General features: G+C 34.9%; 7 protein-coding genes across 8 annotated transcripts; 5 read left to right on the forward strand and 2 right to left on the reverse strand.

Annotated features, from left to right (window-relative positions):
- Positions 1-822: 822 nt before the first annotated feature.
- Positions 823-3,004, forward strand: LOC127246164 (pentatricopeptide repeat-containing protein At1g08070, chloroplastic-like). Its single transcript, XM_051267413.1, has one exon. The coding sequence runs from the start codon at positions 823-825 to the stop codon at positions 2,920-2,922; it is 2,100 nt and encodes a 699-aa protein (XP_051123370.1). The 3' UTR covers positions 2,923-3,004.
- Positions 3,005-5,273: 2,269 nt separating this feature from the next.
- Positions 5,274-7,347, forward strand: LOC127246186 (uncharacterized). The gene is made up of 2 exons (XM_051267437.1): positions 5,274-5,463; positions 7,108-7,347. Exons 1-2 carry the CDS (start codon positions 5,320-5,322, stop codon positions 7,261-7,263), a joined length of 300 nt encoding a protein of 99 aa, XP_051123394.1. The 5' UTR covers positions 5,274-5,319; the 3' UTR covers positions 7,264-7,347.
- A 1,293-nt stretch (positions 7,348-8,640) lies between these two features.
- Positions 8,641-10,341, reverse strand: LOC127246185 (uncharacterized). Its single transcript, XM_051267436.1, has 2 exons — positions 10,105-10,341; positions 8,641-10,014 (listed from the first exon to the last, which is right to left on the reverse strand). The coding sequence occupies exons 1-2, from the start codon at positions 10,262-10,264 to the stop codon at positions 9,599-9,601; spliced, it is 576 nt and encodes a 191-aa protein (XP_051123393.1). The 5' UTR covers positions 10,265-10,341; the 3' UTR covers positions 8,641-9,598.
- Positions 10,342-11,702: 1,361 nt separating this feature from the next.
- On the forward strand, positions 11,703-14,488 carry LOC127246090 (L-type lectin-domain containing receptor kinase S.1). Its single transcript, XM_051267296.1, has 2 exons — positions 11,703-13,023; positions 13,489-14,488. The coding sequence occupies exons 1-2, from the start codon at positions 11,907-11,909 to the stop codon at positions 14,349-14,351; spliced, it is 1,980 nt and encodes a 659-aa protein (XP_051123253.1). The 5' UTR covers positions 11,703-11,906; the 3' UTR covers positions 14,352-14,488.
- A 168-nt stretch (positions 14,489-14,656) lies between these two features.
- On the forward strand, positions 14,657-16,901 carry LOC127246091 (U-box domain-containing protein 33-like). Of its 2 annotated transcripts, XM_051267298.1 has the most exons (4): positions 14,927-15,288; positions 15,411-15,529; positions 16,190-16,308; positions 16,386-16,901. In XM_051267298.1, exons 1-4 carry the CDS (start codon positions 15,048-15,050, stop codon positions 16,585-16,587), a joined length of 681 nt encoding a protein of 226 aa, XP_051123255.1. In that variant the 5' UTR covers positions 14,927-15,047; the 3' UTR covers positions 16,588-16,901. The 2 variants fall into 2 exon arrangements, with proteins under 2 accessions (XP_051123256.1, XP_051123255.1); XM_051267299.1 differs by lacking the exon at positions 16,190-16,308 and having other exon boundaries at positions 14,657-15,288; positions 16,386-16,531.
- Positions 16,902-17,274: 373 nt separating this feature from the next.
- LOC127246124 (sister chromatid cohesion 1 protein 3-like) lies at positions 17,275-21,524 on the reverse strand. The gene is made up of 13 exons (XM_051267355.1): positions 21,401-21,524; positions 20,471-20,729; positions 20,329-20,375; positions 20,158-20,207; positions 19,993-20,057; positions 19,574-19,899; positions 19,394-19,502; positions 19,164-19,306; positions 18,201-18,592; positions 18,089-18,128; positions 17,800-17,854; positions 17,570-17,705; positions 17,275-17,498 (listed from the first exon to the last, which is right to left on the reverse strand). Exons 1-13 carry the CDS (start codon positions 21,522-21,524, stop codon positions 17,394-17,396), a joined length of 1,851 nt encoding a protein of 616 aa, XP_051123312.1. The 3' UTR covers positions 17,275-17,393.
- Positions 21,525-22,166: 642 nt separating this feature from the next.
- On the forward strand, positions 22,167-22,834 carry LOC127246191 (60S ribosomal protein L27a-3). Its single transcript, XM_051267446.1, has one exon. It carries the CDS (start codon positions 22,234-22,236, stop codon positions 22,672-22,674), a length of 441 nt encoding a protein of 146 aa, XP_051123403.1. The 5' UTR covers positions 22,167-22,233; the 3' UTR covers positions 22,675-22,834.
- Positions 22,835-27,499: the final 4,665 nt, after the last annotated feature.

Raw genomic sequence — 27,499 nt, forward strand, 5'->3', positions numbered from 1 at the left:
AAGGAATAATCAAACTTTAATGAAAAGAAAAAAGTGTGTAACATAAGATAGCCTCTCAAATTTTTGTGGTAATGTACTATGTTTTTCAAATCCTATGCTCAATATTCTTACATGTGGCGACTATTGACATAATAAAATCCGCCGTCGCTATTCTTTAAGTGCTTGTTAGGTGAACTCTCGGCTGACAAGATATCGAAGAATATTTAATTTATAATCTCACGATTATTAACTTAAAGTTTATTCTCGCATACCTTTAGATTACTCGTTGCGGGTAATAATTATTTGTTGATATAAACTATAGATATAGAAGTTTTTTAAATTTTATGAATAATATCAAATTTTTAGAAGAATATATGTAAATAAAACCTAAATTACTTAAAGTTATCTCTAAACTATTTTTAAAATTTTTAATGTAAACATTTATTATATAAAATATTATATTCAATATTTATCTTATATGAAAATTAAATATAATTACAATATATATGTCGATAAATAGAATGTTTATACTTGTTCAAATTTTAAAATGCAGGATCTTATTGAATAATACATGATGAATTACAAAAAAAACATGTGATCTTATTGCATATCTTATTGAGAGCTTAATTTATTTGACATTCATTCGACTCTGACATTGTCTACAGTGTCACTACCGGAATCATAATTTGACTAGCAGATTGATCACGATGATGATAAGACGATCGAATATTTCGAACATTCCAAGTGACAATGATAGTAACGACACTCTACTGTCCTACCCAACAACGCGTATAGAAGCTACACAACTTTCTTTAACTGTAAAAAAGCTTTAACTCTCTAACAATGGCGTTCACGCTGTCAACATTACCAAAAGCTCCCAATCCCATCACCGTCGTCGTCCCGGAAAATCCAAAGAAATTCATCATTCAACACTGCAAGACATCTCGTGACCTCAAGCAAGTCCACGCCCACCTCATCAAAACTCGCCGCCACCACCACCCCGCGGTGGCGGAGCCACTCCTGGAGGCGGCGGCCCTCCTCCTCCGCAACCCCGACATTAATTACGCGGTCTCAATTTTCACAAATCTCGAAATCCCTCAAGCATCAGCCTACAACGTAATGATAAGAGCCTTTACGCACAGCCAATCCCCCAAAAAATCCCTTCTTCTGTTCAGACAAATGATCGAACATCTCTGCCCTGACGAATTCACAATTTCGGGAATCCTCAAAGCTTGTTCGAAAATTGGAGCTGTAAGAGAAGGTGCGCAGATTCATGCTCTTTTTGTGAAACGTGTCGATTATTTTGCGTGTAGAGAATTTGTCGAGAATGGTTTGGTTTATATGTACGCTTGCTGTGGGCAAGTGGAAATGGCGCGGAAAGTGTTCGACGAAATGCCTGAAAGAAGTTCAGTTGCGTGGAACAACATGTTCTCAGGGTATGTTAGAAACGGACATTGGGATGAGGTCGTGAGATTGTTTCGAACAATGCTTGAAATTGGAGACAGATTCGATCAAGTAACGTTGATTAATGTTTCGACAGCTTGTGGAAGGATTGGTGATTTGGAATTGGGGGATTGGATTTGTGGCTATGTTCTTCGAAAAGGGCTTTTTAGGAATCATAATTTGGCTACTTCTCTCGTCGATATGTATTCGAGGTGTGGCCGCGTCGACATTGCTCGGAATTTGTTCGATAAAATGTCGAATCGGGACGTCGTTGCGTGGAGCGCCATGATTGCCGCTTACAATCGATCGAATCGGTGCGGTGAGGCGTTGGATTTGTTCCGCGACATGAGGAATGCGAATGTAAAACCCGACGAAGTCACGTTGGTAAGTGTGGCATCGGTTTGCGCGGTTCTTGGAGCACTCTCGACGGGAAAATCAATTCATTCTTACATAAGGAGGACGAAAACGATGCTTACGGTAAATCTCGGGACAGCGCTAATTGATTTCTACGCGAAATGCGGGTTCGTCGACGGAGCGCTCGAAGTTTTCGACCAAATGCCGGTGAAGAATGTCAGTGCGTGGACGGCGTTGATCCAAGGCCTAGCGAGCAACGGGAGAGGCAAAGCCGCGCTCGAGCATTTCGAATCGATGCGGCGGGAAAACGTGTTGCCGAACGACGTAACGTTCATCGCCGTTCTTGGCGCTTGCAATCACGCGGGATTGATCGACAAAGGAAAGCGGTATTTCGATAGTATGAGTCGAGATTTCGGAATCGCGCCGAGGATCGAGCATTACGGTTGCGTGGTGGATATGCTCGGTCGAGCGGGATCGATAAACGAAGCGTACGAGTTTATAAAAAGCATGCCAATTGAGCCAAGCGCGATCGTATGGCGAACGTTGCTCGCAGCGTGCAGATCGCACAAAAACGTCGAAATCGGGGAAGAAGCATTCAACCGCGTCGTCGAAATCGAGCCACCGCACGGCGGGGATTACATACTACTTTCAAATCTATACGCCTCGGTGGGTCGATCGAACGATGCCGTGAGCCTAAGAAACGAGGCGAAAAGGCTCGGGGCGATCAAGAACAGACCCGGGTGCAGCTACATCGAAATCGACGGTACGGTCCATCGATTTTTAGCCGAGGATAAACGACACCCCGAATACATCGACGTATACAATGCACTCGAAGACATGATGGGGAAGATTAAATTGGCGGGATATGTACCCGACACGTCGCAAGCGAGGTTAGAAGCCGAGGATGACGATGATCGAGAAGCCTCGATTGCGCATCACGGCGAGAAGCTAGCAATCGCTTACGGGCTCATTCGGACAGCCCCGGGGGATGTAATAAGGGTGACTAAAAGCCTTAGAATATGTAACGATTGTCACAACGCTGCGAAGATGGTTTCGAAGGTTTTTAGTCGGGAAATCGTCGTTAGGGATAAGAATCGATTCCACCATTTTTCGGACGGATATTGCTCGTGTAGAGATTTTTGGTAATATTCGATCGCCAAGAATGTAACATTGTATCGAAGCCGTTAAAGTGTTGATCGGGTCAAATAAGCATTCGTATTGTATATATTCTGACATCACATAATACAATTTCATATTGTATAGTATATCAAGACAACAAATATATTTATACGCTAATCAGCACCCAAATCACTACTAATGTTGGATAGTTATATTTCGAAATATTGATATGCTTTTAATCTAGTTTATCATTTCACTGAATTTTTACGGCAGTCTTACTGACCAGTCAACGAGTTGAAGGGTCAAGGGAGGCGAAGTCCCCTTGCCTAGGTCCAGAGTAGCCCCCGGACCAACGATATGCAATATTGGACTTTTGAGTTGTTATTGAGATGCCTAATGATGTATTTTCTTAATTTTTTAAAATAGATTTAGAAAATTTGTAGCGTGTAAGGCAGTCTGTTTTTTTTATGTGGACGTAGCCAATACGTTATTAGTGAATCACATAAATTTGTATCTATTTTACGTTCTATTTGTATTCGATCACTAATTCTAATCCGTTACAACAACGAAAATATTATATATATTACATATAAAACTAGTATATCATATATTATCTAAATACCAAATTCAAGTCAAATATTTCCAATCAAACCCAAATAAACATACCCTAAAATACTTATAATATACTCCCTCCGTTAATTTACAATGTTTACATATTTTTATCTTGGGACGTCCAATTACAAAGTTAACATTTCATTAAATACCCTATTTTTTTCCACAAATATCCTTACTTTACATCACATCATTAGCAAAAATATCATTACACTACTTTTAACTACTCACTATAATTAAAATACTATTATTTCTTAAACACCGCGCCAAAAGCAAATGTAAACATTGTAAGTGGACGGAGAGAGTATATCTAAACACACAAAACATCACATCTAATATATGGTTAGATTGAATCATATATGGTATGCTTGGCTTCTACTTCATATACAAATTACTATTATTCAATATATATTGTTTCATTAAAAACATATTATTTTATTTCACAAAATACTATATTAAAATATTAATTAAATCAAAACTCAAGTTAAAAACTCGATTACATATCAAAAACCAAACAAACCCTAATTTTTTACTATTCCAAAATAATCCAAAACTCCAAAACATATCCAAACACATTCATGATCCTTGAAGCATTACAAATACACCAACAATTGCGACACAAGAAAACCCAACAATCCCGGTCTTGTCGTTAATCATAATTTGCCAAAAGCAGTTCCCGGCATCCATCGCAATCTTTCTATATTCTTCTCGACGTGGTTTTCCAAAAAATGCTAGGAGAACGATTATCGTGATCCATGTCATGATGATCTCCGGTACGGCAAAAATAGTCAACAGTGAAATAAAAAAACAATAATACAAAAATCGATGCGAATATGTTAATTTTCATAATGAATAATGAAAAATATATATATATATGGAAGAAAAAATCAAGAAAACACATAAGGATTTGGTGTCGAATGGGGGTTTAAATTTGTTCATCTCTTTCATGCTATGAATGGTGCTAAACGTAAGATTCACTCAAAATTTCTGGTTCGAAATTTCTGGTTCGAAGAAAGAAGAACAATGACATAAGAATTAAGACATAACAAATTGATAAAAATTTATTTTTTATTATTGTTTTATTTTTGTTTCCATATTTAAATATTGGTATTAAGGTAGCAATATATGTGCCCTATTTGTATCGGGGTATAATATACTAGTTTAATTTGATTTTTTTTGTTAATTGATATAATAAATATGGCAATAACGTATTTATATTAAGTATTTTACTAAAAATATTTTTTTTACATTTTTTAATTTAAAAATATTATTTTTTATTTTAATAAAATTAATTATATATTACTATCAAAATATTTTTCAAAGTCATAAATGGTACTCCCCTCCTCATATACTACGCAACATTGGGTTTTCCATATTGGAATTTAAATAGATTGTATTAAATAAAATAATTTGAAAATTAAACAATGTAATAAAAAAATATATTTATAATTTTTTTATTTAAATATGACTGAGAAGGAAGCAATATTATTTTTATATTTCTTTTACCATAAAAAATAGTAATTATTGTTATCTATTTTTATTAAAATTTGTATCCAATATAATTAAATATTAACGCCGAAGAAGTATAGAATGTAATGTCCATTTTAAACCAAAAATCAAAAGTAATAACTATAACCACTAAAAGGATATTTTTTCAAAAAAAAAAAAAAAAATGTAAGAAACAACTAAGGCCCGACACTATTTTAGCCCATTGGGCCGGCCCGAAATAAGGCCTATATTAAGAACACCGTAGAAATCGTCGCCCAATTGCAATTTTCAGTTTCAGTTTCAAATCGTCGACAGATCGGGAAAATGCTTCAGTACCCGGCGTTCATGGTTCAGTATCCATGGTCGACTCGGATCATTCCGACGTCGTATTTGCTACCGGCGCAGTGGCCTCAGTCGCAAAACGACGAGCTCCTACTCGCCATGGAGGAGTCCGAATATGTAGAAAAGGTATTTTGTACCCAAATTGTTTTTCGAAATTCGAGTTCGAGTGTTTGAAATTCGATGCTGACTTATATTAAATTGAGTGAATTTTGTTTGATGCCTAAATTTTGGAGCTTTTTAATTTGGTACGAATTGAGTTAATCTTGTTCGAAAATTGGGGTAGGTTAGTGTTCATACTTCACTCGCAGATACTAGTAATCACATTCGATTTAGAACCACACACGCACATTGATTTATGAATGTTTTGTTCGGTTCTTGTTGACTGGAAGCTGAATATGTGTGCAAAAATGTATGAATTGATGAGGAGATCCTTGTTAACTTTTGTCGAGATGTGGATAAATATGGAATTCGAATGATTCTCTATTGAGTTCTTGTACTGGAATCAAAAAAATTGGTGTGTTTACTTTAATTTGGATAATTTTGGATTGTTTCGAATTTGAACTGTTTTTTAATAAAAAACTGTGTTAGATTTGAATGAAAAATAGGCTTTGTATTAGATGATTTTGCAGAAAAGAAAAAACCTTTATTGGTTGTAGTGTGATAGTGAAGAATTTTGGGTTGTGCTCTTTTAGTACGTTTGATTATTGTGGAACTTTTTGTTGTTAGTTATTGATTATTGTGGAAGTATGTTGTAGAATTGTGCATTTTTGTGTTTCTATTCAGTTTATATTCAATATTTCATTATTTGAATTCTATAATAAAAAAATTTAATCTCCAAATTCAATCCTATTGTTCGGGTGAAGTGATTTTTATTATTTGTTAAATATTTTGCGAGAAAGAAAAAGAACAAACCCTTGCCGTGTGCTTGTTATTGTTTTCGGACTTTTAATATGAAAAAGAAATTTTGAAAAAATGGGAATAGGATGCAATGTTATGGATTAATATAAGTTTTTATGTTATATTTTAAACGGAAAATAAATATTTGGTATGATATTTTGTATTATAGGTATATGTATATCTTTATATAGATTGTATGGTGTTGAATAGATACAAGAGCTTATCTTTTGATATTATTGGGTAATAACCAAAATTCCCGAATGTCCGAGTAATTCGAGTATAGGGCATATTATAATTCTGATTCTGATTCCTACATTCGAATGAGATGGCGTTCAGTGCATTAAATGGTCTCTATTAGATCCAAAAGAATCAAAGTTAGTCGAAATACGCATAATACTTCACTTTTAAGAAGGTGGCTTTGGTGTTTTTAACATCATTTTGCTCTTATTATTTGTTAGTATCGAATTAGAGGAAGTTAAACCATCCTATGGATCGAAATTTGATTCATTTAATGTTTCGTAAAGTATCATTCTTGAATTACATTTTTGAGTGTGCTCACTTTGTGTTTAATGATATATCTGTTCTTTTTTATGTTAGGTATGGAAAAGCCGTGATATAAAAAATAATAATTTGAATTGAATTATTAACTTGTTATGAGTTGATTGAATATTAATTTTTTTTTGTCGCTCAGTTTCTTTTATTCTTGTAGCTATAACGAAATCATATCATTCTTCGATAGCAAAGATTTGAACATGAGCTATGTACATTAGAAAATTTTGAATCGTGATAGAAGGATATGTCCCATTGAATCGACTTCAATAACTTAGCATGGTTGTTCTCACGATCAACCTTTAAATCTTGTAATGTTTTCAGCTCAACGAAATCAGTAAAGCGAATAAAAATGCTATAGTTTTTGGGGGAACCACGGTGGACAATGATAAGGAAGATTTCGACAATGATGCAGATGATGACGATGTTGACAATGCAGAAGAATCCGATGGCGATGAATTCGAGCAAGAAACCGGTTAATTTGCATCCCATATGCTACTGAATGTTGAATCTCTTCTTTCTCTAAAATTATTCACTCAAATCAAGATTTCATCCTTTCATATCGATCTACTCTCAAAATCTTCTAAGGTTAGAAGTGAAGAAATCGAAACTCCAAATGTGTTTTTACTTATCAAATTTTTTCTCGTTTTTTTTTTTTTTTGGGTAAAATTAAAAAATTAAACTAAATATCAAAAGAACACTACTAATTTCTCTTTGCTAATGTGTCTAATCTTGTGTAGCTATTCAAAAATAAGTTTTCCCTCCGTTTCATTGAAAGGTGGTTATTTTTTATTTTTGTCTGTCTAACGTAATAAATATTTTTTTAACTTATATTATATTACACAAATATCATTACTTTTATATTATACAATACTAATATGGGTACTTTTATCTTTTTCATTACAAGTCATTATAATACTAATACGTAAAAATTTATGTGCAAAAAGTAAACGATAATTCTGCACCGGGAGTAAATGAATTGTGTAGTTATTTTGTACCTTAACAATCTATTCATGTATTCATTTTTTTTTTTAATAATTATACTATCCACTAACATTATAAATATATTTCCAATTTAGAATAGACGTTATATCATTGGATGGAGTATTTTATAACCAAGTACCAAAACTCGAATTCTTTCAAACTTTATTCCCTTTGCATTATTAATCTATAATATAAGTGGTAATAATCAATTCACGACCTGCCACAATCTCTAACTATAACTAATATTAAAGACGAGAGAGAGAGATGAAAGAAAGAAAATAAAATGTAAATAGCCCTTTTGCCAGTTTGGAACACGAAAATAAAGAAAATGCATTATTATATTTCGAATAAACGACCATCCATTTGTTCCTTTGCCCTTTCAGGTCCAACTCCAACTTGCCTACTTCCTACCACCATAATAATCTTTTCTTAAATAAAATACTAGTATCAAAGTAAATAACACTCCCTCCCTCCGTATACGCTAAAAATAAATAAGGCCCTTGAAAAGATGGTAATGTATAATAGGTGAAGTACTTGTTCTCTTTGGTTATGTACATACATTTTCTCCTGCCCAATTTGATTCGAATCATTATTATTAAAATTGTTTAGTATCAATTCCTTCCTTTCCCACTAATTATTTGCTTTTGCTTTAGCTTTATTCTCTCCAACAATTCAGTAAATATATACACATAATTTAATCAATCAATAATGTCTGTTATAGCTATAGGGTCTGTATTTATGGTGTTTGTAGAGGAATGAAACCAGCAGCCCTTTCTGACTACATGTAAAAGCATATAACATCAAATTCCCTAAATTGGAATAATAAGAACAAACAACCATTTAAATAATATTTTAAAAAATAAGCGTCATTCTGCAAATACTGACAAGTAAAATAAAGATAAAAGGTTTATTATCCGTATTTTAAATTTCTAATTTTAATATTTAAGTATTCAAACCTAAAATCCAAATTTTTTTTTTAAATGACGTAGGTAAATCCGAGATGGTGCACTGGAAAAACCCTCGATCAAACATAATATTCTGCAAACCAGACCAACAAAAAAATCACACTAAACGAACTATATGTGAAGAGATTTGAACTCATTACTTCGTGATCACAAATTCAAACCTGCCGCATCATCCAAACTTTGAACAGACAAACATTAGTTATTTTAAAATATCAAAGCAAGACTAAAAATAAATAAACATTAATTTTGAATTTTAACTGTAATTTAAATAATAAAAATTTAATGATAAAAATTTATACAGAAACGACAAAAATAAACGAATTTATAGAAGCCAGAACCACCCCATAGTTGGGGATCTGATACAGCCTTCGTCATCTCAACGACACGTGTCCCTACGTACGAGTTAAACAGAAAAAAGAGCTTAGCAACGAACGACACGTGACCGCCACGAAACGACAGCGTTTCGAGGAGAGGAATATTCAGAAAGTAGAAGAGTCATTTAAACGAGGCAGCGCTCATAATAACGCCTACCGGACAATTATTGACGGCGTCCATTAAAATAACTGGAATCCGTCAAATCCGGTAACGGCGGGTGACGGAACCCTAATTCATGAACGATTTACAGTTTACGTACAGCGAAGAAGAATATATGGAAAAAGTATCAGGCCAGGGAAGAAGATGAGTCCAAACTTAACAAAGAAATCTGGAAGAGGAACAAATATACAATCCGAGACGAATAAACGAAGTAGGTTCTCATGATTATCAACATCCTTAAGGTATTTGGAGATCTAATCTAAACAAGCTCTATGTGTGTGTGTGTATATATATATATAGGTATATGTAAATTTATTTTTCGTTTTTGGGTGTTAATGAGAGTGAATTCGGCGTGGAACAAGGTAAAAGTGACTCATACTTCTGGCCTGACAGCAACGGCATCTTCCGGCGGCGATAGCCGCCGCAGATGAACGGTGCGCGGCAGCACAGGAAGGATTTGAGCAATAGAATACGGCGGGGGGAGTTTTCGAGCGGCGAGGCTTTGGAGCGGAAGGAAAATCGAAACACGACATTGGAGAAGACGGAGGAGACACTTTCTTCTCCGATTTGATCGGAAAAAGTACCGCTCTGATCTTCGCTTCCGGCGAAGCTCTTCGGTACTCTCCGATCACACTACGAAGATCTTCATCAGATTTAACTGATATCAGTACATCCAGATCTTCGCTCGGCAATTTACACTTCAAATTCACAGAAAATCCACACGATTCCCCAAATTTCACCATCAGCTCTGTACCAAACCGAAAACAAACTTCAGGTTTCCAAAAACAAAAAAAAAACGAAAACAAAATTAAACCTCCACATCTCATCACAACATTACCTGCATACGAAACGGAAGGATCGACAGAAAGAACACGCGTGTAACCGCCGACGTACCGCAGCTTGCCGTCGGAGTGGCGGATATCGATTCTACCGCCGTAACTGTAGAGAAACTTGACGTTTTCCGTAGAATCCGGAGTTGAATTCAAATTCCGAGTCATTCTTGAGCAAAAATCTTCTTAGGAAAGTAAACAAAAAAAAAACTGAAAAACCGTCAATGAGGAGAAGACGCTGGAAATTTCGTTGGCAGCTTCAAGAAACTGAAGGAACAGCACAAGAGCCCTATTTATAGAAACTTTTTACCTTCCAAATTTATTTTATTTTTTATTTCTACTTTCCAATTTTACCCCTCAATATTCAACGCGGACATGTTTGGCTAAACGATTATTCGGATATTCGCTTTTTATTAGGCGGGAATTATTCAATAAGAAAATAAATAATACGCCACTTGATGAAACAAAATCAAAGGACGTGTTTGTTTCTAATTTTAGTTAATAAATTCAATATTTAGAATGTTGAGATTTTTTTGTATTAAGACTAGATATGATGATTTATATTATTTTTATTATTATTATTATTATTTTTTATTAGTTAAATTTATATTTATTTTATTTATAATAAATAATATTATTGCTATATAATTTTATTTTTCATATTTAATTAAATAATAATAAAATGTGATTTTTTGCTTTTCTAAAAAAGGGTAAACAAACAGCAAACTGCAAATGGACAAGAAGCCGAAGGTCCAATAGCAAAGTGATTAGTGGCAATATTGACAATCAACGCCGGGTATTAGCTGCACCCCTACTTGACCGCCACGTGTAATTTACGTTACACCCCTGGGGCCCACACCTAGACCTGCCTTATTATGAATTTATATTTTTCTTTTGTTTTCTTTTTATTTTCTACTCTCTCCGCGTAATTACTATTTATCCGTCTCACATATTATTTATTTTATTTTTTTTAAAAAAAAAATTACATATTAATTTTGTTTTAAATTTTAATTATAATAATTAATTATTTTTATTATATTATAATTATTTTTACTAATATATTATTAATTATTTACTAATTTAAACATTTATAAATTATTGTATCTACGATAAAAACAGACACAAAAGAAGTGTATATTCTTTTGTTTAATTATTGTTTTAAAAGAATAATTAATACTCTCATGGTCTCATATGCACGAGAATTGAAGTCAAATATAATTAGTATATTGTTAAAAAATGTATTAATAAAAATAATTATAAATTAAAATTAAAATAATTAAATAATTTAATTTATCATTAAAAAAAATATAATTTAAAAATATAATTAAAATATATAAGTATATTTAAAAAAAATAAATAAAACTGAACAAAATAGAAAATATGATCAAATGATTGTTAAAATAGCATATTTATACCACAAAGGGAACATGTAAAAGCTAGAATGACCGGAAATACCTTTGGAAGAAAACAAAATGGGAATACAGCAGTTTTTAGATGTCATAATTCAACCCTCATTGAAAAATAATAAAATAATAATAATAATAATAATTCAACCACCCTCATTAATGGCTCAAGTGCAGATTATTACAACCTTGAACCAGTCCTCAACTTGTTCAATTCTAGTGGCTGACCTTTTACAATTACCTATCAAAATCAATTTGTCTAATTTTCAGACAGATCCCAATCTAAAAATCCAATCTTTTCTGATCAAACTATCCAATTTTCAATTCAAGATGCACTTTCTTCATCTCAATTTCTAATCCCCAAATCACCAATCTGTTCCAAACCCTAATTGTGAATTAATCAATCAATGGGCAAGATGATGTTCTCTCCGGTGATTTTCCTACTGTTCCTACAATTACACGCTACGGTTCAATCTCTCAACTTCGCCTTCAACTCCTTCCCCGCCGCCGCGCGCGGCGGCGCGTCGAATCTAACCCTCACCGACGACGCCCGTCTCGAGCCGCCGGTGATTCGCCTCACCAACGACTCCAACCAGTTCTCCCTCGGCCGCGCCTTCTACCCGCTCCCAATCCCTTTCAAATCGCCGGCGAATTCCGCCGCCGTGACGACGTCGTTTTCCACTCAGTTCATTTTCTCCGTCCTGCCGGAGATCTCCACCAGCCCCGGCTTCGGCCTCGCCTTCGTCCTCTCCAACACCACCTCGCCGCCCGACGCCCTCGCCGGACAATACTTCGGCCTCTTCTACTCGGCGCCGCCGTCCGTCGCGCCGCTGGTCGCCGTCGAATTCGACACCGGCCGGAACACCGAGTTCAACGATCCCGACAGCAACCACATCGGAATTGATCTCAACACCATTCTCTCCGCCGCCACAGAGCCCGCCGGATATTACGCCGGCGAATCCAATTCCAGCTTCGTCCCTGTCGAAATGCGAACTGGACAGAACATCCACGCCTGGATCGACTTCAACGGCCCCGGAAACGAGATCAACGTCACGGTGGCCCCCGCCGGAGTCCGGCGGCCGGCCCGGCCATTGCTGATCTACAGAAACCCCCAAATTGCTAACTATTTTGCACCGGAAATGTTCGTCGGATTCTCAGCTTCAAAAACACAGTGGATTGAAGCACAGAGGATTTTAGCTTGGAGCTTCAGCAATGAAGGAACTGCTAAGGATCTCAACACCACGGACCTCCCGGTTTTCGAGCTCCGATCCTCCGGTTCCGTCATCTCCACCGGCGTAATCGCCGGCATTGTCGTCGGTTGCGTCGTCGTCATTTGCATTGCCGGCGGATTGGCGCTATGGTTTTGGTTAAGAAAAAGGAAGAAGGAAGAAGACGACGAGATCGAGGAATGGGAGATGGAGTATTGGCCGCATCGATATTCTTACGACGAGCTTAGTTCGGCGACAAAAGGCTTTTCGAACGACGAGCTCCTCGGCTCCGGCGGATTCGGGAAAGTTTACAAAGGTATTGTCGTAAACTGGTCTAACTCTACACTAGTACCATAATAGGCTCACAAATTTGCTTTTAGATTGTTGAAGACTTCGGTTGGCGGATATATAAATTAACAACTCGTTCTTAGATTGCAGTTTATCAATTTTGTTTTATGATGATCAAATAATGCAATTTTTGGTTTTAGTAAATTTAATATTTTAATATGGTATCAGAGAGCCGTAGACGAGTTCGAGTTCACCGTCTCTATTTCTCTCATATGCACGTGCAAGTTTCGCGCCTACTTTTCACTTGCACCCGAGGGGCGTGTTGTGGACTCCCGTATGTGGATAAATAAATTAATGATTCGTTTTTTTAACAACGGAAGTTTTTAGATGAGACGGTCATTCTGCATCTCCGACATAAATGAAGAAAAAAACGTAGCTGGGATTATATCGTATCTTTTTCGATATAGGACTTGAGTTTGTTCATTTTTTCTAGGTACATTGGCGAATAACGTCGAGATCGCCGTGAAGTGTGTAAACCACGACTCGAAGCAAGGGTTGCGCGAGTTCATGGCCGAGATATCGAGCATGGGGCGGCTACAACACAAGAATTTGGTGCAAATGCGAGGATGGTGTAGGCGCGGCAACGAGCTAATGCTCGTCTACGACTACATGCCGAACGGGAGCCTTAACCGGTGGATCTTCGACAAGCCGCGGAAGGTTATGGATTGGGAGGGTCGGAAGCGAGTTCTCGCGGACGTCGCTGAGGGGTTGAATTATCTACATCACGGATGGGAGCAAGTCGTCGTGCATCGCGACATTAAGTCGAGCAACGTATTGTTGGATGGCGAAATGCGCGGTCGGTTGGGCGATTTCGGGCTCGCGAAGCTCTACACGCACGGTGAGGTTCCGAACACGACTCGGGTGGTCGGGACGTTAGGGTATTTGGCGCCGGAGGTCGTGACGTTAGCTTCCCCGACGGCGGCGAGCGACGTTTATAGCTTCGGGGTCGTGGTTTTGGAAGTGGCGTGCGGGCGGAGACCGATCGAGACGAGAGTTGAGAGGGAGGAGGACGAGATTTTGATCGATTTGGTGAGGTATAATTACGCGCGGGGAAGGCTTTCGGAGGCGGCGGATAAGAGGTTGAATGGAGAGTACGACGTCAAGGAAATGGAGTCGGTTTTGAAATTAGGGTTGTCTTGTTGCCATCCCGACCCTCTTCGACGGCCTTCGATGAAAGACGTCGTCGCGATATTGTTAGGCGAGCATGCGGCGATGGACTTGTTGTCTGAATTGTCGACGACGGGTGAAGTAGAAGGTGCACATTATGTCGAACCTCGGAGGGACGAGCAGGTTTGAGCGATCGATTTCGACTTCGATTTCGATTTTCGACTCGGTTCTTGTTCTTACATATGTGGCTACTACAGTTTTGATGAGTTATTTATACAAATTTTTGGAATGGATCTTGCAATTGTCGTATTGTGTTTTCTTGGTTATGATTCCTGGTATAAGAACATCCTGGTTTTTGTCAAATTCGATAGAATCGCGGATGATCGAACTATCTAGATGTCGAAAAGCACTTGAATCTTGTCGAGAAATGCTCTAACAAACTTGTTGAAAAGCTTAAGACAGTGTAAGAGGTCGAACATGGTTCGATGGAGAATGTTCTCGACGAAACAAACATTAGTGGCAATCGATGGAAGAAGTCGATCGATTCTTACGTGATCTACTTGATGAGGTTTTTGCTTGTTGTATGCTTGTCCCTTTCGGTGATTCTTGATTTATTACATTTTGGGAGGAACAAGACACGGTATTTTCTACTAAACAATCGAGAAAATGAGGACCACGCGAATGGATATAGACAAGAAGAAAGCTCAAAGCCTCTACTTTTCGAAAAAACAAAGTTTTGCAATAATTTACAAAGAGAATCGAGCTTTTTCGATTCACTTTATTATCCTTTCATCACATGTTTTGAAAGCAACCGCACTTTTGCATCCCTTTTTCTCATCGAACCCATTCTTGCGCTCGTCTTATTTTCACATCGTAGCGATAAAAATGGAACGGGATGGAGAAGAGGGTCGAAACCACGATCAATCAACTTCGACGAGTGAAATTGTGGAAATTCCCGGCGAGGATGGAAGCAAAATCGCGGATCCGGAGACTAAAGACGTGTACGTTGCCGTTGGTAAGAATGATTTGCACGTTCTCGAATGGGCGCTCGACCATGTTGTCCCTCCGGGAAGTCGGGTCCTTCTCGTGCATATATTCGCTCCCATTGCTTACATCCCTACACAAGGTGATCGGGCACTTTTCGTTTGCATTTTGCCGAAAGACTATATAATATGTAATTAATGATGTATTTTTTAATAATTTAAATTTTTAAGTGAAATTATTATTTATCAGCATCGAAATTTGCAGTGGGGAGGCTGTCGAGGAGCCAGCTAAGCCAAGAGCAGCTCAAGGTTTACGTTCGCGAAGAAAGTAACAAGCGGAATCATCTCCTCGGAAAATACATTAGCCGATGCGGCGAATCCAAGGCAAGCAATGCAATGAAACTTCTACTTTATAGATTCTTTTGTATTTTTCTTTTTTAAATTATATAAATTTACACAGTTCAATCGAAATGATTCAATGAGTCAAATTTATTACTTTACCATGATGTAAAATACTTTTTTTTTTTTTTTTTTATCTCGATTGTTCAGAAGTTCAAATGATATTTTTTTTTTTACTTTTCATATTTTTAAAACTTACTTATATTTTGAGTTTTGATTCTAAAAGTTTTCAAATTCTATGTTTACTTGGATTTGTATGGTTATGTTCTCTATTATTATTATTATTATTATTATTATTATTATTATTATTTTCTATCTATTTTCATTATTCATCTACAATAATTTAATCAATTTTTTTCAAAGCATCACATCATATATTTATATATATATATATATATATTTTATCTTTGATTGCTGACTATTATTTTTATTCGACTATTTTTATGATTAAGTTTTCACATATTTTTAAGACAAACTCGAGCTAATTCCAAACTAACATAGACAAATGAAGCTCATAGTAAGAATCAAGCTCTGGTTTATTACACTAAGATCGATTAACGACCGAATTGAAGTAATTTGAGCCGGTCTGACCCACTAGACAATTTAATTTATCATCAATGTGAAATAAACGATAATTCTCTGCAGGTCGCTGTCGACACAATGCTTGTCGAGAGCCATGCCTTAGAGAAGGCCATTTTAGAGCTCATCCCTGTCGTCAATATTACTCATCTTGTCATGGGAGCCAAGCATTCGACTTTTTCTAGGTTCTTACATAAATTTTATCTAAATTTTCAACAAATTTGATCTATTTGTACAATATCTTTGTCGGGATTTTGTGTAGGCTATCGAGGAAAGGCGCGTCGAAGGGAGAATACATACAGAAACATGCACCGGAATATTGCCATGTGACTCTAGTCTATAACGGCAAAAAATCAGAGGATGGAATGGACGGACAAGATTCATCTCGATCGTTGAATCGATGGCCACAAGTTGCCGAAAGGCATTTCCTCGAGTGCATATGCTTCTCGGGGAAATTAAATTAACTATGTTTAATTCCATCCACACACAAAGTAAATATTTACTTTTGATGCGATGTTTAAGAAATAATAATATTTTAATTATAGTGGGTAGTTAAAAGTAGTGTAACGACATTTTTGCCTTACTTTTTGGTGTAAAAGTAACGATGTGATGTAAAGCAAGAGTATTTGCTGAAAAAAGTGAGGTATTTAATAAAATGTTTACTTGTAATTGAACATCCCAAAATAGAGAAATATGTATACTTTCTGCCTTAACGGAAAGACACAAAATTTAATTTTGGAGTATTACGTACATTTTTATAAAATAGAAACTTATGCTTTTTTACCTGAAATATTATTATTCCATAATTTATTTGTTTGTTTTGACGTATTTTTATTTACTTGAATTTGTTTAATACAGTATAAATAAATTATAAATTTTAGAAGTATAAGAACGCAAATGTTATAAAGAAATTATAGCTCAATTTAAATAAAAATTTTGAAATAATAAAAATTTAAATATTTGATATAATAGTTTTGTAAAAATTAATTTAATGCAATAATTTTTTTTTTTTAAAAATTAGTGTAAATTAATGAATATAATATATTTTAACATATTATAGCAAGTGAAATTAAAAGAGTACAAATAGACTATACAATAACTTAGCAAAACTGAAGCTGAACTCTCTTGTGCTTTTATTTTCTATTTCATTTCTAATTTTTTTTTTCTCCAAAAAATATCACGACATTAAAAAATGAGGTGAGACTAAACATAACTTAGCTATTTACACATATTTATATATGTATACAATTGTACTTACATGTTCTTAGTCTCAGCTGGAGAATTGTTCCTCGGAGAGCTTTGGAGTCACTTTCAATAAAATGTCTCCATATGGTTCTTCTTGTTGTACATCTACAAGTTCATTACTCTTCAAAACCTGCCAATTTACATTCCAAATATTCACTTTAGTTTGTGTCAGGATTTTCAGTTCATGATTTTAATAGTTACCAGTGTTTGGTAAAACATTCGAGTGCATATTTTTCGGGTTTTGCCTTCCAAGATCTTGTTCAAACTCAGATCATCGGATGATTCTGCTCCGGCCGGGGTTTCTGAGGCCTGCTTCTTCAAGTACTGTGCCACAGCTCTGTAAAAAATAATGGAAAGGTTCAGACATATGAATGTGATTAAATTCCTTAACTGGACAAACTTTTGGGCGTCGTATAGGAAAGATTCAGCACCTTGTTCGTGAAGGTAATGGTTGGAGTTCCGGGGTTGCAGGTGTTCCTTGGGATCCTATTCATTCAAATGCACGTGAAAATATTCAGTACTGTGTTGACAACCAAATATTTATAATGATATAATACAACTGCAACAAATAAACAACAATAGTTCATACAATATATGTTACCATTGAATATAACTGTCTATATATTCTATGTGTTGATTTACTCTAATCAGCATCCTAACCTCTCCCCGTGTTATAATTGAAGTTTACGAATGGATCATATAAGAAGTTTGTGAACATACCAGCTGGAGAATTGTCATCTTGGTCTAGAAATCGAAGCTCCTGCAATGGAAGATGGAAGCCACTAAGTCAATGAAACTCAAAGGAGACTAATGTAAGAAAGTATTAGCATACCCCTGGAGAAGCCACATGCTCGGAAATGTCAGCCTGCAAGCTCTTCCCTAAACCTGAATCTGGGGTTCTGATTTCTGAATCAAGCATTCTAGAAGATGCTCCAATGCTTGCAGTGGGAAGCTCTTCTTCCCCTACAGTTGCTTCCGGATGTTCGGGGTGTGAGTTCCCTCTTTCACTCGGTGATGGCAGAACATTGGAGATATCGGGAATGTGTCTGTCAGGTGAAGCATACTCATTAGTTCGAGGAATTTCGATCTCCATGTCATCACCATGCCTGGATACAGAGGGCTCAGGATCCGTTGTCTCTTGATGAGTTTCTTCTGCAGGGATTGGAGGAAATTTCGTTGAAACAGCATCTTCGGTGTATATATCTTGCAGTTCAGAACAAGATCCTGCAACATAAGAAACTTCATTCAGATTTAAACAAAAGTTCCTTACTAAACTCATTGTTGTCAATCTTGAATAGCGTCACACAGAGCTCAACCATTAATGCTATAGCGGGTTAGCGGAGAGTGAGATAACCGTTATTTGAAAATTTAAGAATATATACAACTTTTCAAAATAAAAATGTGTAAAAGAATCAAATCAATAAAATTGCAAAAAAATATATAATCATAGTCCAAAGATAGTTATATAAGCAAAAACAATTAGATCACACTACTCTGATAGATATATATATATCAAAGTGAATTAGTTTCAAAATCTAATAAATAATTTTCTTCCTCATAGCTACTCTTAAGAAAATTCTTTATCTTGATTCATATTTTCCGTTGTATGTTTGTTACGTTGCACAATATTCTTTCCCTTTCTGGAACTAGAGTAGCTATAGTCTATTACGGTTATTACCCCAATATTGCATAAAAGTGGCATCACAGAGCCGCGGACTGCCGTGCTATTAGCGCACTATTGACAACTATGACTAAAGTGCAGCAGTGAAGATAGGAACCATTAAATATTACTTACCAGAAGGATAAGGTGGAAGAAAGAGGCCATCCTTCCTTAAGCGCAGCCGGTTGTTTCGCTTCCATATAGCAAGAGAAGAAGTGGGACAGTTTCTTCTCTTCCGGCAGATATCTTTGGTATCATTTAATCCTTTTCCGATGAACCTGTATCATCAAAGAACTCTTGTGGTAAGAACTTGAAGTATGAATATGAGGCAAGCTTGCATAAACTACACAAAAAGAAATCCTTACTGATTGCTTAATATAATCATCTCATCAAAAAGCTGTCTCCTTTTTCTCCGAACTTGTGGCTTTGCAACAGGTGGAGTTGGTTGGATTTGAAACTCATGTGACTGGTGTTCTGCAAAAGATCGAAATGTGTGTATTAGTGCTATGTAATGTAAATCTGGGAATCCACAAACTTGTACCCACCGAAAACAATTGGGGAACCCGAGCGCCCGAAAGAGGGTGGTTTTTCATTAGCTTGTGGGGAAGAGACAGAACCACCCGGCGGCAATGGAAATTCAACTGAGTGAGGAGTATTGATTTCTTTATCCTTTTTGATTTGCTCTTCCAGGACTGCATCTGGTTCAGCCCGATCAGACAGTATTGGTGAAGCATTGACATCCAAACCCTGCCTAGCATCGCGCATGATTTCAATACTCAGAAATTCTTGGGGACTGATTGATCCAATGTTTCTATCATCTGTTCCTAATTGTTTACTTGGAGTGGTCTGAAATTCAGCTTCAACTGGAGGGCTGCAACAACAATGCTGAAGGAGTCAGTCAAATTCATAAATTTCGACAAAAGGATAACAATGTATAACTTTAGCTAAGCTAAACAAGTCATACTCTTCCTCCATCGGAACCGGCCCTGATCCTAAATTTTCCTCTGCTGGTGGCCCAGTTGATTCACTCTACATTTGAGTACCAGAAAGAAAATTAAAGAAAAAAATGTCGATCACAGAATTTATTTGCATAATTTCAGAAATGAGAATAAGTAAAAGTTGGAGGCACCTCATGAACACTAATGACAATGTAAGGATCTTTTCCAGTTGGAATTTGCTCTGTGGCATAAAATACACACAACCAATTAGCTTCGTATAATCATATTGGTAAGGAATGGAAAGAATATTGATCATAGAAAAATGCAAAATCGCAACTGAGATACATTGCTGAATTCAATACCTGTTAAAGTGATTTCTTCTAGGTTCCTAAGGTGAGAATCATGTTGCCTGAAAATACAATTCATTCATGTAATTTAGCCATTTAGGAGGCGAAAAGCAAAAATTAAAAAACAAAACCAAGGAAAGAAAAAAGCAAAACATACCAGTCTGTATCGAAGTTATCCAATTCTATTGAATCAAGGTTAAAATTTTCTCGCAAGGTAACAGAATGAAATGTTGCATGAGTTGCATCTTCAGGAAGATTGACATTTATATTTGCAGAGGCCCGATTGAGTGTAGTCCATATACCATAACAATCTTCGAAGAGATAGTCAACTTGTTTCGAATAAATCCTCACAACTCCAAGAAGAAGATGCCCCGACATCCTTAGTGCAAGTGGCACCTCAGGAAACATGATTCGATCTGCACGGCATCATACAATTCAATGAACAAGACTCCAAGAAAAGAATCCAAAGCACCATTTTCAAATTCTAATAATCAGTAGTCGATCACATTCAAATATGTTCATAAGCATAATCCACTTTAAGAAAGAGATGAAATCAAATATTGAAATTAAAGATTGGCAAGTGTTTATTGCAGTTGTATAATATTTACATGAAGGTTATCCGCACAATGTTACATTTTTGCAAAGAAATTTCCGAATTGTAATAAAAACAACATAAGATTATGTATATAACCAAATTATAGTCCAAACAACTAAATCTAAACCATCAAATAGAACTTCGAACAGAATCAAAATTGAAGGAAAAAGCATGGAACTCTGAACAGCCAAAATCTTAATCTTCTCGTGGTTCTTCGACATAAAGAAAACAAAGAACTCTACACATCCAAATTAGGAACCGTGATGGCACAAACAACATTATTTTGAGAAAAGAATAATTACACAAATCTAAAATCACCGTTTAAGCTCTATAATTCAAGCAAGCACATAAATTAAACATTCTCAGGAATGAATTTCATCAATCCACACAGAAAGAAAAAAAAAAGGATTTCGCAGCACGATAGATAAATATTGCTCCTTCATCGAAGATAAACAATTTGATTAGACAAACGCGCGAAATAGCAAAACATACCGACGGTTTTGGGAACATTGGTGGCGATGTAGTGAGACTTCTTAAGCTTGTGCTGCAGATGCGCGGCGCACCAAACAGTTCCCAGCGGGCCTTTCCTTGCCAGGAAAGTATGCGAGTAGAACATTTCCGCATTCCTCTATACCTCTACTCTTCAATTTTCCTGCAATGTATATCGTCCTGGATCAAGATTTAGCCTGCGATGAGTTCATCGAGCAAGGCAAACTGGCGCCAACTCAGAAATATAGGAAATTTGGATCGGGTCGGGCCATTATCCGGGTCGGTTAATATACTTGACTTGATTTGATAAATTCAATTAGAATATAGTAATTTAATATCTAGACAATAGGGAGTATTTTTTTTATTCTTTATTTGATAAAAATTTATAATTCAAATTTTTAATATTTTAAATATAAAATTAAATTTTATTTTAATATAAAAAATACTTTTTACCTTTCAATATAAATTGTTTATATTTTTCTCTTATATAATTGGTCGATTTTTTAAAAAATATAAATATACATTTTAATTAATTTTAAATTTTATAATTTATAACTTTTTTAAATTTTAATTAATTTAATTTTAATTTATAATTATTTTTATTATATTATAATTATAAATAATTAAAAATCTTTACAAATTTACAATATTATCCCCCAACAAACTTTATGGGCTTTGATCCATTGGGCCCAAAAAATTGCGAAAGCAGACCATAAGCTCAGAAAGCCTAACCCTAAATCTCCAATCGAATATATTTAAAGGCGACTGCAAACCCTAGCCCTCAATTGCTTCCTCCAGCGGCGCCGATTTCTCTCCTCTGAATTCCATCGATTCCAATGACGACCCGATTCAAGAAGAATCGCAAGAAGCGCGGCCATGTGAGCGCCGGCCACGGCCGTATCGGGAAGCACAGGAAGCATCCCGGTGGTCGGGGTAACGCCGGTGGTATGCACCACCACCGTATTCTCTTCGACAAGTACCATCCTGGGTATTTCGGTAAGGTCGGTATGCGTTACTTCCACAAGCTGCGGAACAAATTCTTCTGCCCCACCGTCAACATCGATCGCCTCTGGGCGATGGTGCCGCAGGACGTGAAGGATAAGGCGAGCAAAGACAATGTGCCGTTGATTGACGTCACACAGTTTGGTTACTTCAAGGTTTTGGGAAAGGGTTTACTGCCTGAGGACAAGCCTGTTGTTGTGAAGGCCAAACTCGTGTCGAAGAATGCGGAGAAGAAGATTAAGGAGGCCGGTGGTGCCGTTGTGCTTACTGCTTGATTCTTAATCATGGTGTCTTTGTATTTGTTTTATCGTTTTTAGATTTTGCCTTACACAGCGATGACTGTTATTTTCTTCTAAATGATTTACGCTTTGATTTATGTCTTTTGAGAATGTTTTAAATGACTCTTGTTCTAGTAATTTTGCTTTAGTATGGCTAGACTAATCTTGTTCTCTATTATACTGTGAATTTGCATTTTGACGAGGTGGATAATTTTTTCTCAATGATTGCTTAGTCTTGGCTCTTGATCTTGATGTTGATAATGCTTTTCTTTAAGGGGTGTAGCTGTGCAGTTTTACTGCATTTCCATTGCCCCAAATTTGTGGTTTTGTATTTTGGGCTTTTATTAGGATTTACCTGTTCTGTTTTTACTGCATTTCCATTCCCCCCAATTTGTGGTTTTGCATTTATTTTTTTGGGTAGTAGTTGAGGTGCTATCAATGGTGTGCTTTAGTCACATTAGCTTTAGCTGGATGGGGTGCCTTTTTCTGGGACAAGCTGCAGTTTTTATTCATATTCACCAAATTTTATGAGTGTATTTTTGTAGTTTTTGCCCCTTACTAAACCAAGGAAGACATGTAGATTGTGAGTCTTTGTTTTTACCTCCCGTTTTGTTCATTTCTTTTTACTTGTAAATCTATGTGTTGTGTCTACTGCAGCAATCTAGAATGATGGATCTTTTAGTGATTCTTTAATTAATGGTGATGCTAATTGTTATATCTTGTGATAGTGATCGATACCCTAATTGTAAAATTTTCTTTCTTGAGATACATTTGGGGTAATGTAACATTAGTGAGTAGTCACATGCCCCACCTGAAGTTCCTGAGATATGGTTTGAATCATGTGTTTTAGGGCTTCAAATTTGCAATTTTGACTGCGTTGGATTATTTTCTCCCAATTTTTTCTTGGCCTTGATCTTGCTGATGGTTGTTCTTTTCTTGAGGTTTAGCTGTGCTGTTTAACTGTATTTCCATTGCCCCCAATTTGTGTTTTTGCATTTTGCCTTTGTTTTTTGGTAGTATTTAAGTTTTATCAATCTTGTGCTTAGCCACATTAGGTTAAGGTGGATAAGGTGCCTTTTTCAGGAACAAGTTGCAGTGTTTGTTTAGGGGTTTGGATTTTGAGTTGGTATTTGAATAGTAAAAAAATTGAATTGGAGTAGTTGTATGACTTGATATAAATAGGTATTGATGTAATGTTTTGAATGTAAAATTGATTTTTAGTAGAATATAGAAAATAAAAGATAGTTGTTTGATTTAATGTTTTTTGGGGCGAAATTTTGGATGAATAGTTGATTTTTGGCAAAATCCTATAAACAAACACACATGTTTTAACCTCCTGTTTTGTTCATTTCTTTTTTCCTCTTTCTTGTATATATGTGTTTGTGTCTACTGCAGCAATCAAGAAGACTCATCATTAAGTGATTTTGCATTTACTGATGATGCCATTGTTGGATCTTGTGATAGTGATCAAATCCCCTACAGTTACAAATATTTTCTTTCTTGAGATGCATTTATGTTACTCCATGGGAATTTTGGATAGTGTGTATTGTCACATGTCCCACCTGAAGTCCCCGAGACATGGTTTGAATCATGTGTTTTAGGTCTTTGAATTGAAGTCTTTGTACTGGGTGGAAGGAGTTATGTGATTATCAGGAATTTCTTTACTTGAACATTTGTTAGGAGATCTGTGCTTAAAGCAAGAATCATCTATTCTGTTCTTGGCTCTCCGGCCTTTACCCGGCATCTTGAGGATGGATGGAAACGGAAACCAGGCCTACTCAAGAAGGTTTATTTCAATGGTAGTGTAAGTCCAAATTGTCTATTCAGGTTTTTGTGCATTGGCAATCCAAAAATTTGAATGTTTTGTTCTGAGCACTTAGTTCATGTTCTAAAGCTTTATGTTTTGGTTGGGGCAAATGAGCATCAACAAGGTAATTAGTTCCTACTAATTAGTGATCATTGATTCTATTGTAAGAGACCCTTTAGGTCATATTTGTGTTTTTCATTGTTTCGAATTTGAAATTGTTTAATGGAAATAGCAGGTTTAGATGTTTTGTTTTAAGTGAGAAATATCTGTTAGTTGTGTTGTTCTTAATATGATTTGTATATATATATATATACATATGTGAGGCCTGAGATTTTAGCCTGTTACCAATTCTTGCTTGTCTTATTTCAATTAGGGTCCAAATTAGAATTAGTGGGCTATGTTTAATAATTCACTCAAGTGGATTATTCATTAGAATTTTTCTTAAGCTGTGGGAGGAGATAAAATGACAAGAATGCCCCCCGGGTCATTGTTCAATAATACAATAATCTAGTATTATTTTTTGTTAAATTGTATGTAATTGTGACGTGGTTGGTGCATTATTTAATTTAATTTATATATGTGTGATGAGTTGTTGTGGTTTTATAAGTGGACTTGAAGGTAATGATAAGATTAGTGACCTATACTATATATATATATATACTCACTCTTATTTTCTTCTTCAAAATTTGGTTTTGATAATTGATTTGTGTGTAAAATCCAAAGCCTTTGATAGGTGAGCTTTCGTCTTTGGGAAAAAACTTGTAAATATTACTATTCAATTTATATATTTTTATCATATTATTGTGTGTTGATTTTTTTTATTTTTTTTAATTATTTCAAATTCAAATCATATTATTTACTCTACCCAGTTTTCAATAAAATACAATATATTTACTATTAAGATAAAAATAATAATAAATTAAATCAATATTTTATTTTGAATCAATTTAAGTGAAGTGATAGTTGAATTTGGAGTTGATAATAGTAAAAATCATAAAAATATGTTTGATTTAGGTTGTGTTTGTACAATAATCTTTTAAGTTTTAGAAAAATTTCAAAATAGTGAAAAATTTAAAAGATTGATGATGTGTGTGTGTGTTTTTTTTTTGGATTCTTACACACATTAATATAAAAAGCTTTATAAAATATGTAGTACTAATTAGGATAAATTTTTATAAATGGATGATATATAAAATAAGCAAATGCGTTTTTATTTCTTGCAAAGATGTCATATTATTAATTAATTAATTAATTAGTATAAATACACAACAAATACGTGTTTGGATAGCTGCATCAATCGGTATGTCCTTTCAGAGGGTTTTATTATTATTATTATTATTATTATTATTATTATTATTATTATCATTATTATTATTTAAATAATAATTTGTTCGTAATCACGTCCAATAAAAGAAATTAAAATCAAAATTTGAAAAAAACACATTTAATGTCTCCATCATATATAGTATATATATATATATATATATATCATAGGTTACGTTAATACTCCCTCAATCTCAAACGAGCTGATCCGAGCAGAGGCAAGCCAAATTTTAAGTGTTCGTTAACGTTCGCGATCAAGGCTCGTGTTCGTTCGTTCAGCTTTCGAATTCGTTCGTAGTGTTCGAGCTCGGCTCGTTAAGAATTTTTGTTGTTTGAGCTCGTGTTCGTGTTCGGCTCGTTTAGGTTCGATTAAGCTCGTTCGAGCTCGTTTGTCTTATTTTTCAAAATTTATATATAAATTATAAAGAAAATTTAAAATTATTTTATTTATATATGTTAAATTAATATTTTATTTATTTATAAATTATAAATTTATATATTATAAATTTATATTTATATATAATATTTATAATAAATATATTATTTAAACAAACGTTTGCGAACAAAGCTCGGACTCGTTTGTTAATCAAACGAGCCTGTTTATATTGTTCAGCTCGATTCGTTAACGTTCGCGAACGAGCTTTAACCGAGCCGAGTTCACGAACGGCTCGGTTCGTTTAATAGCTCTACCCATAAGTAAGTATTCATTTGTTTTTTCACGTAGTTTAAGGTATATTGATATTATATTGATACGTAGCAGGAATAAAGTAGAAATTACTAAAATAACCGTATTAGTATTGTGTGATATAAAGATAATGACATTTGTGTAATATATTGTAAGTTGTAAGAGTATTTGTAGTATTAGGTAGATAGTACAATTACTAAAAAAAGAAAATGAATACTATGTTATGAGACGGATCAAAATAAAAAAATGAATAATTTGTTACGGGACGGATTGTAGTAATAAAAATGAGAAATAGATTGTATATATGCATTATTATAGAGATGCAAGTAGCCTAAATCCACCTACTTTAATTACGTATTATTATAATCATTAATTATTGCACAATAAAATACTGTAATATTAAATTATAGTAATTATTACAGGGGAATCTACAATATATCTGGCCATGCATTCTTCTCGAATCTTCACCGGGTCTGGATTGTTTCGTTATCACACTATTTATTTATTTATTATTATTATTATTATTTAAAATTATTAAAGTTTCGTTTACACGTACAATTTTTTAAAACTTAAAGATTTCTATCTAAATGGAACCTAATTTATGGGTGTTTTATTTTTATATTTCAACAAAAAATATATATATATATCACCGCTACAAAAAAAATATATATATATTTGTAACGGAATTTCGTCCCTAAAGTTCACGTAGCTAATGTAATTTCGTTCCTAATTCCGTCTCTAATGTCATTAGTAACGGAAAAGTAGATTTAGAGAAAAAAAAAAAAATTGTTACAAAAATGATTTTTCTTGTAATGCACTATTCAGTTCATATATTTTTATGTAAAGATATACTTCTTCAGTCAAATAACAAGAGTTTTGCGTCACTGTACTTAAATATAAACGCATTCTTATATTGTATTTGTATAATTTATTAGTATAAGATACTAATAAAAGTATTTTTGTCTTTTTTTTTTCTCTCGATTTGTACTGATACATAATTAATATTT

The sequence above is a fragment of the Andrographis paniculata genome, unplaced genomic scaffold (assembly GCF_009805555.1).
Source record: "Andrographis paniculata isolate CXL003 unplaced genomic scaffold, ASM980555v1 Contig26END, whole genome shotgun sequence".
NCBI classification, from domain to species: Eukaryota; Viridiplantae; Streptophyta; class Magnoliopsida; order Lamiales; family Acanthaceae; genus Andrographis; species Andrographis paniculata.

Coding starts and splice junctions, on each gene's coding strand:
- LOC127246124 (XM_051267355.1), bottom strand. CDS start 21,524: ATGTTCTACTCGCATACTTTCCTGGCAAGGAAAGGCCCGCTGGGAACT. Junction 20,208..20,328: donor AGAAGAAATCACTTTAACAG/GTATTGAATTCA, acceptor TTTATGCCACAG/AGCAAATTCCAACTGGAAAA. Junction 18,129..18,200: donor AGCATGTGGCTTCTCCAGGG/GTATGCTAATAC, acceptor CTTCCATTGCAG/GAGCTTCGATTTCTAGACCA.
- LOC127246090 (XM_051267296.1), top strand. CDS start 11,907: ATGGGCAAGATGATGTTCTCTCCGGTGATTTTCCTACTGTTCCTACAA. Junction 13,024..13,488: donor ATTCGGGAAAGTTTACAAAG/GTATTGTCGTAA, acceptor CATTTTTTCTAG/GTACATTGGCGAATAACGTC.
- LOC127246091 (XM_051267298.1), top strand. CDS start 15,048: ATGGAACGGGATGGAGAAGAGGGTCGAAACCACGATCAATCAACTTCG. Junction 15,530..16,189: donor GCCGATGCGGCGAATCCAAG/GCAAGCAATGCA, acceptor AATTCTCTGCAG/GTCGCTGTCGACACAATGCT. Junction 16,309..16,385: donor AAGCATTCGACTTTTTCTAG/GTTCTTACATAA, acceptor GATTTTGTGTAG/GCTATCGAGGAAAGGCGCGT.
- LOC127246191 (XM_051267446.1), top strand. CDS start 22,234: ATGACGACCCGATTCAAGAAGAATCGCAAGAAGCGCGGCCATGTGAGC.
- LOC127246186 (XM_051267437.1), top strand. CDS start 5,320: ATGCTTCAGTACCCGGCGTTCATGGTTCAGTATCCATGGTCGACTCGG. Junction 5,464..7,107: donor AGTCCGAATATGTAGAAAAG/GTATTTTGTACC, acceptor TAATGTTTTCAG/CTCAACGAAATCAGTAAAGC.
- LOC127246164 (XM_051267413.1), top strand. CDS start 823: ATGGCGTTCACGCTGTCAACATTACCAAAAGCTCCCAATCCCATCACC.
- LOC127246185 (XM_051267436.1), bottom strand. CDS start 10,264: ATGACTCGGAATTTGAATTCAACTCCGGATTCTACGGAAAACGTCAAG. Junction 10,015..10,104: donor TCCTTCCGTTTCGTATGCAG/GTAATGTTGTGA, acceptor GGTTTGGTACAG/AGCTGATGGTGAAATTTGGG.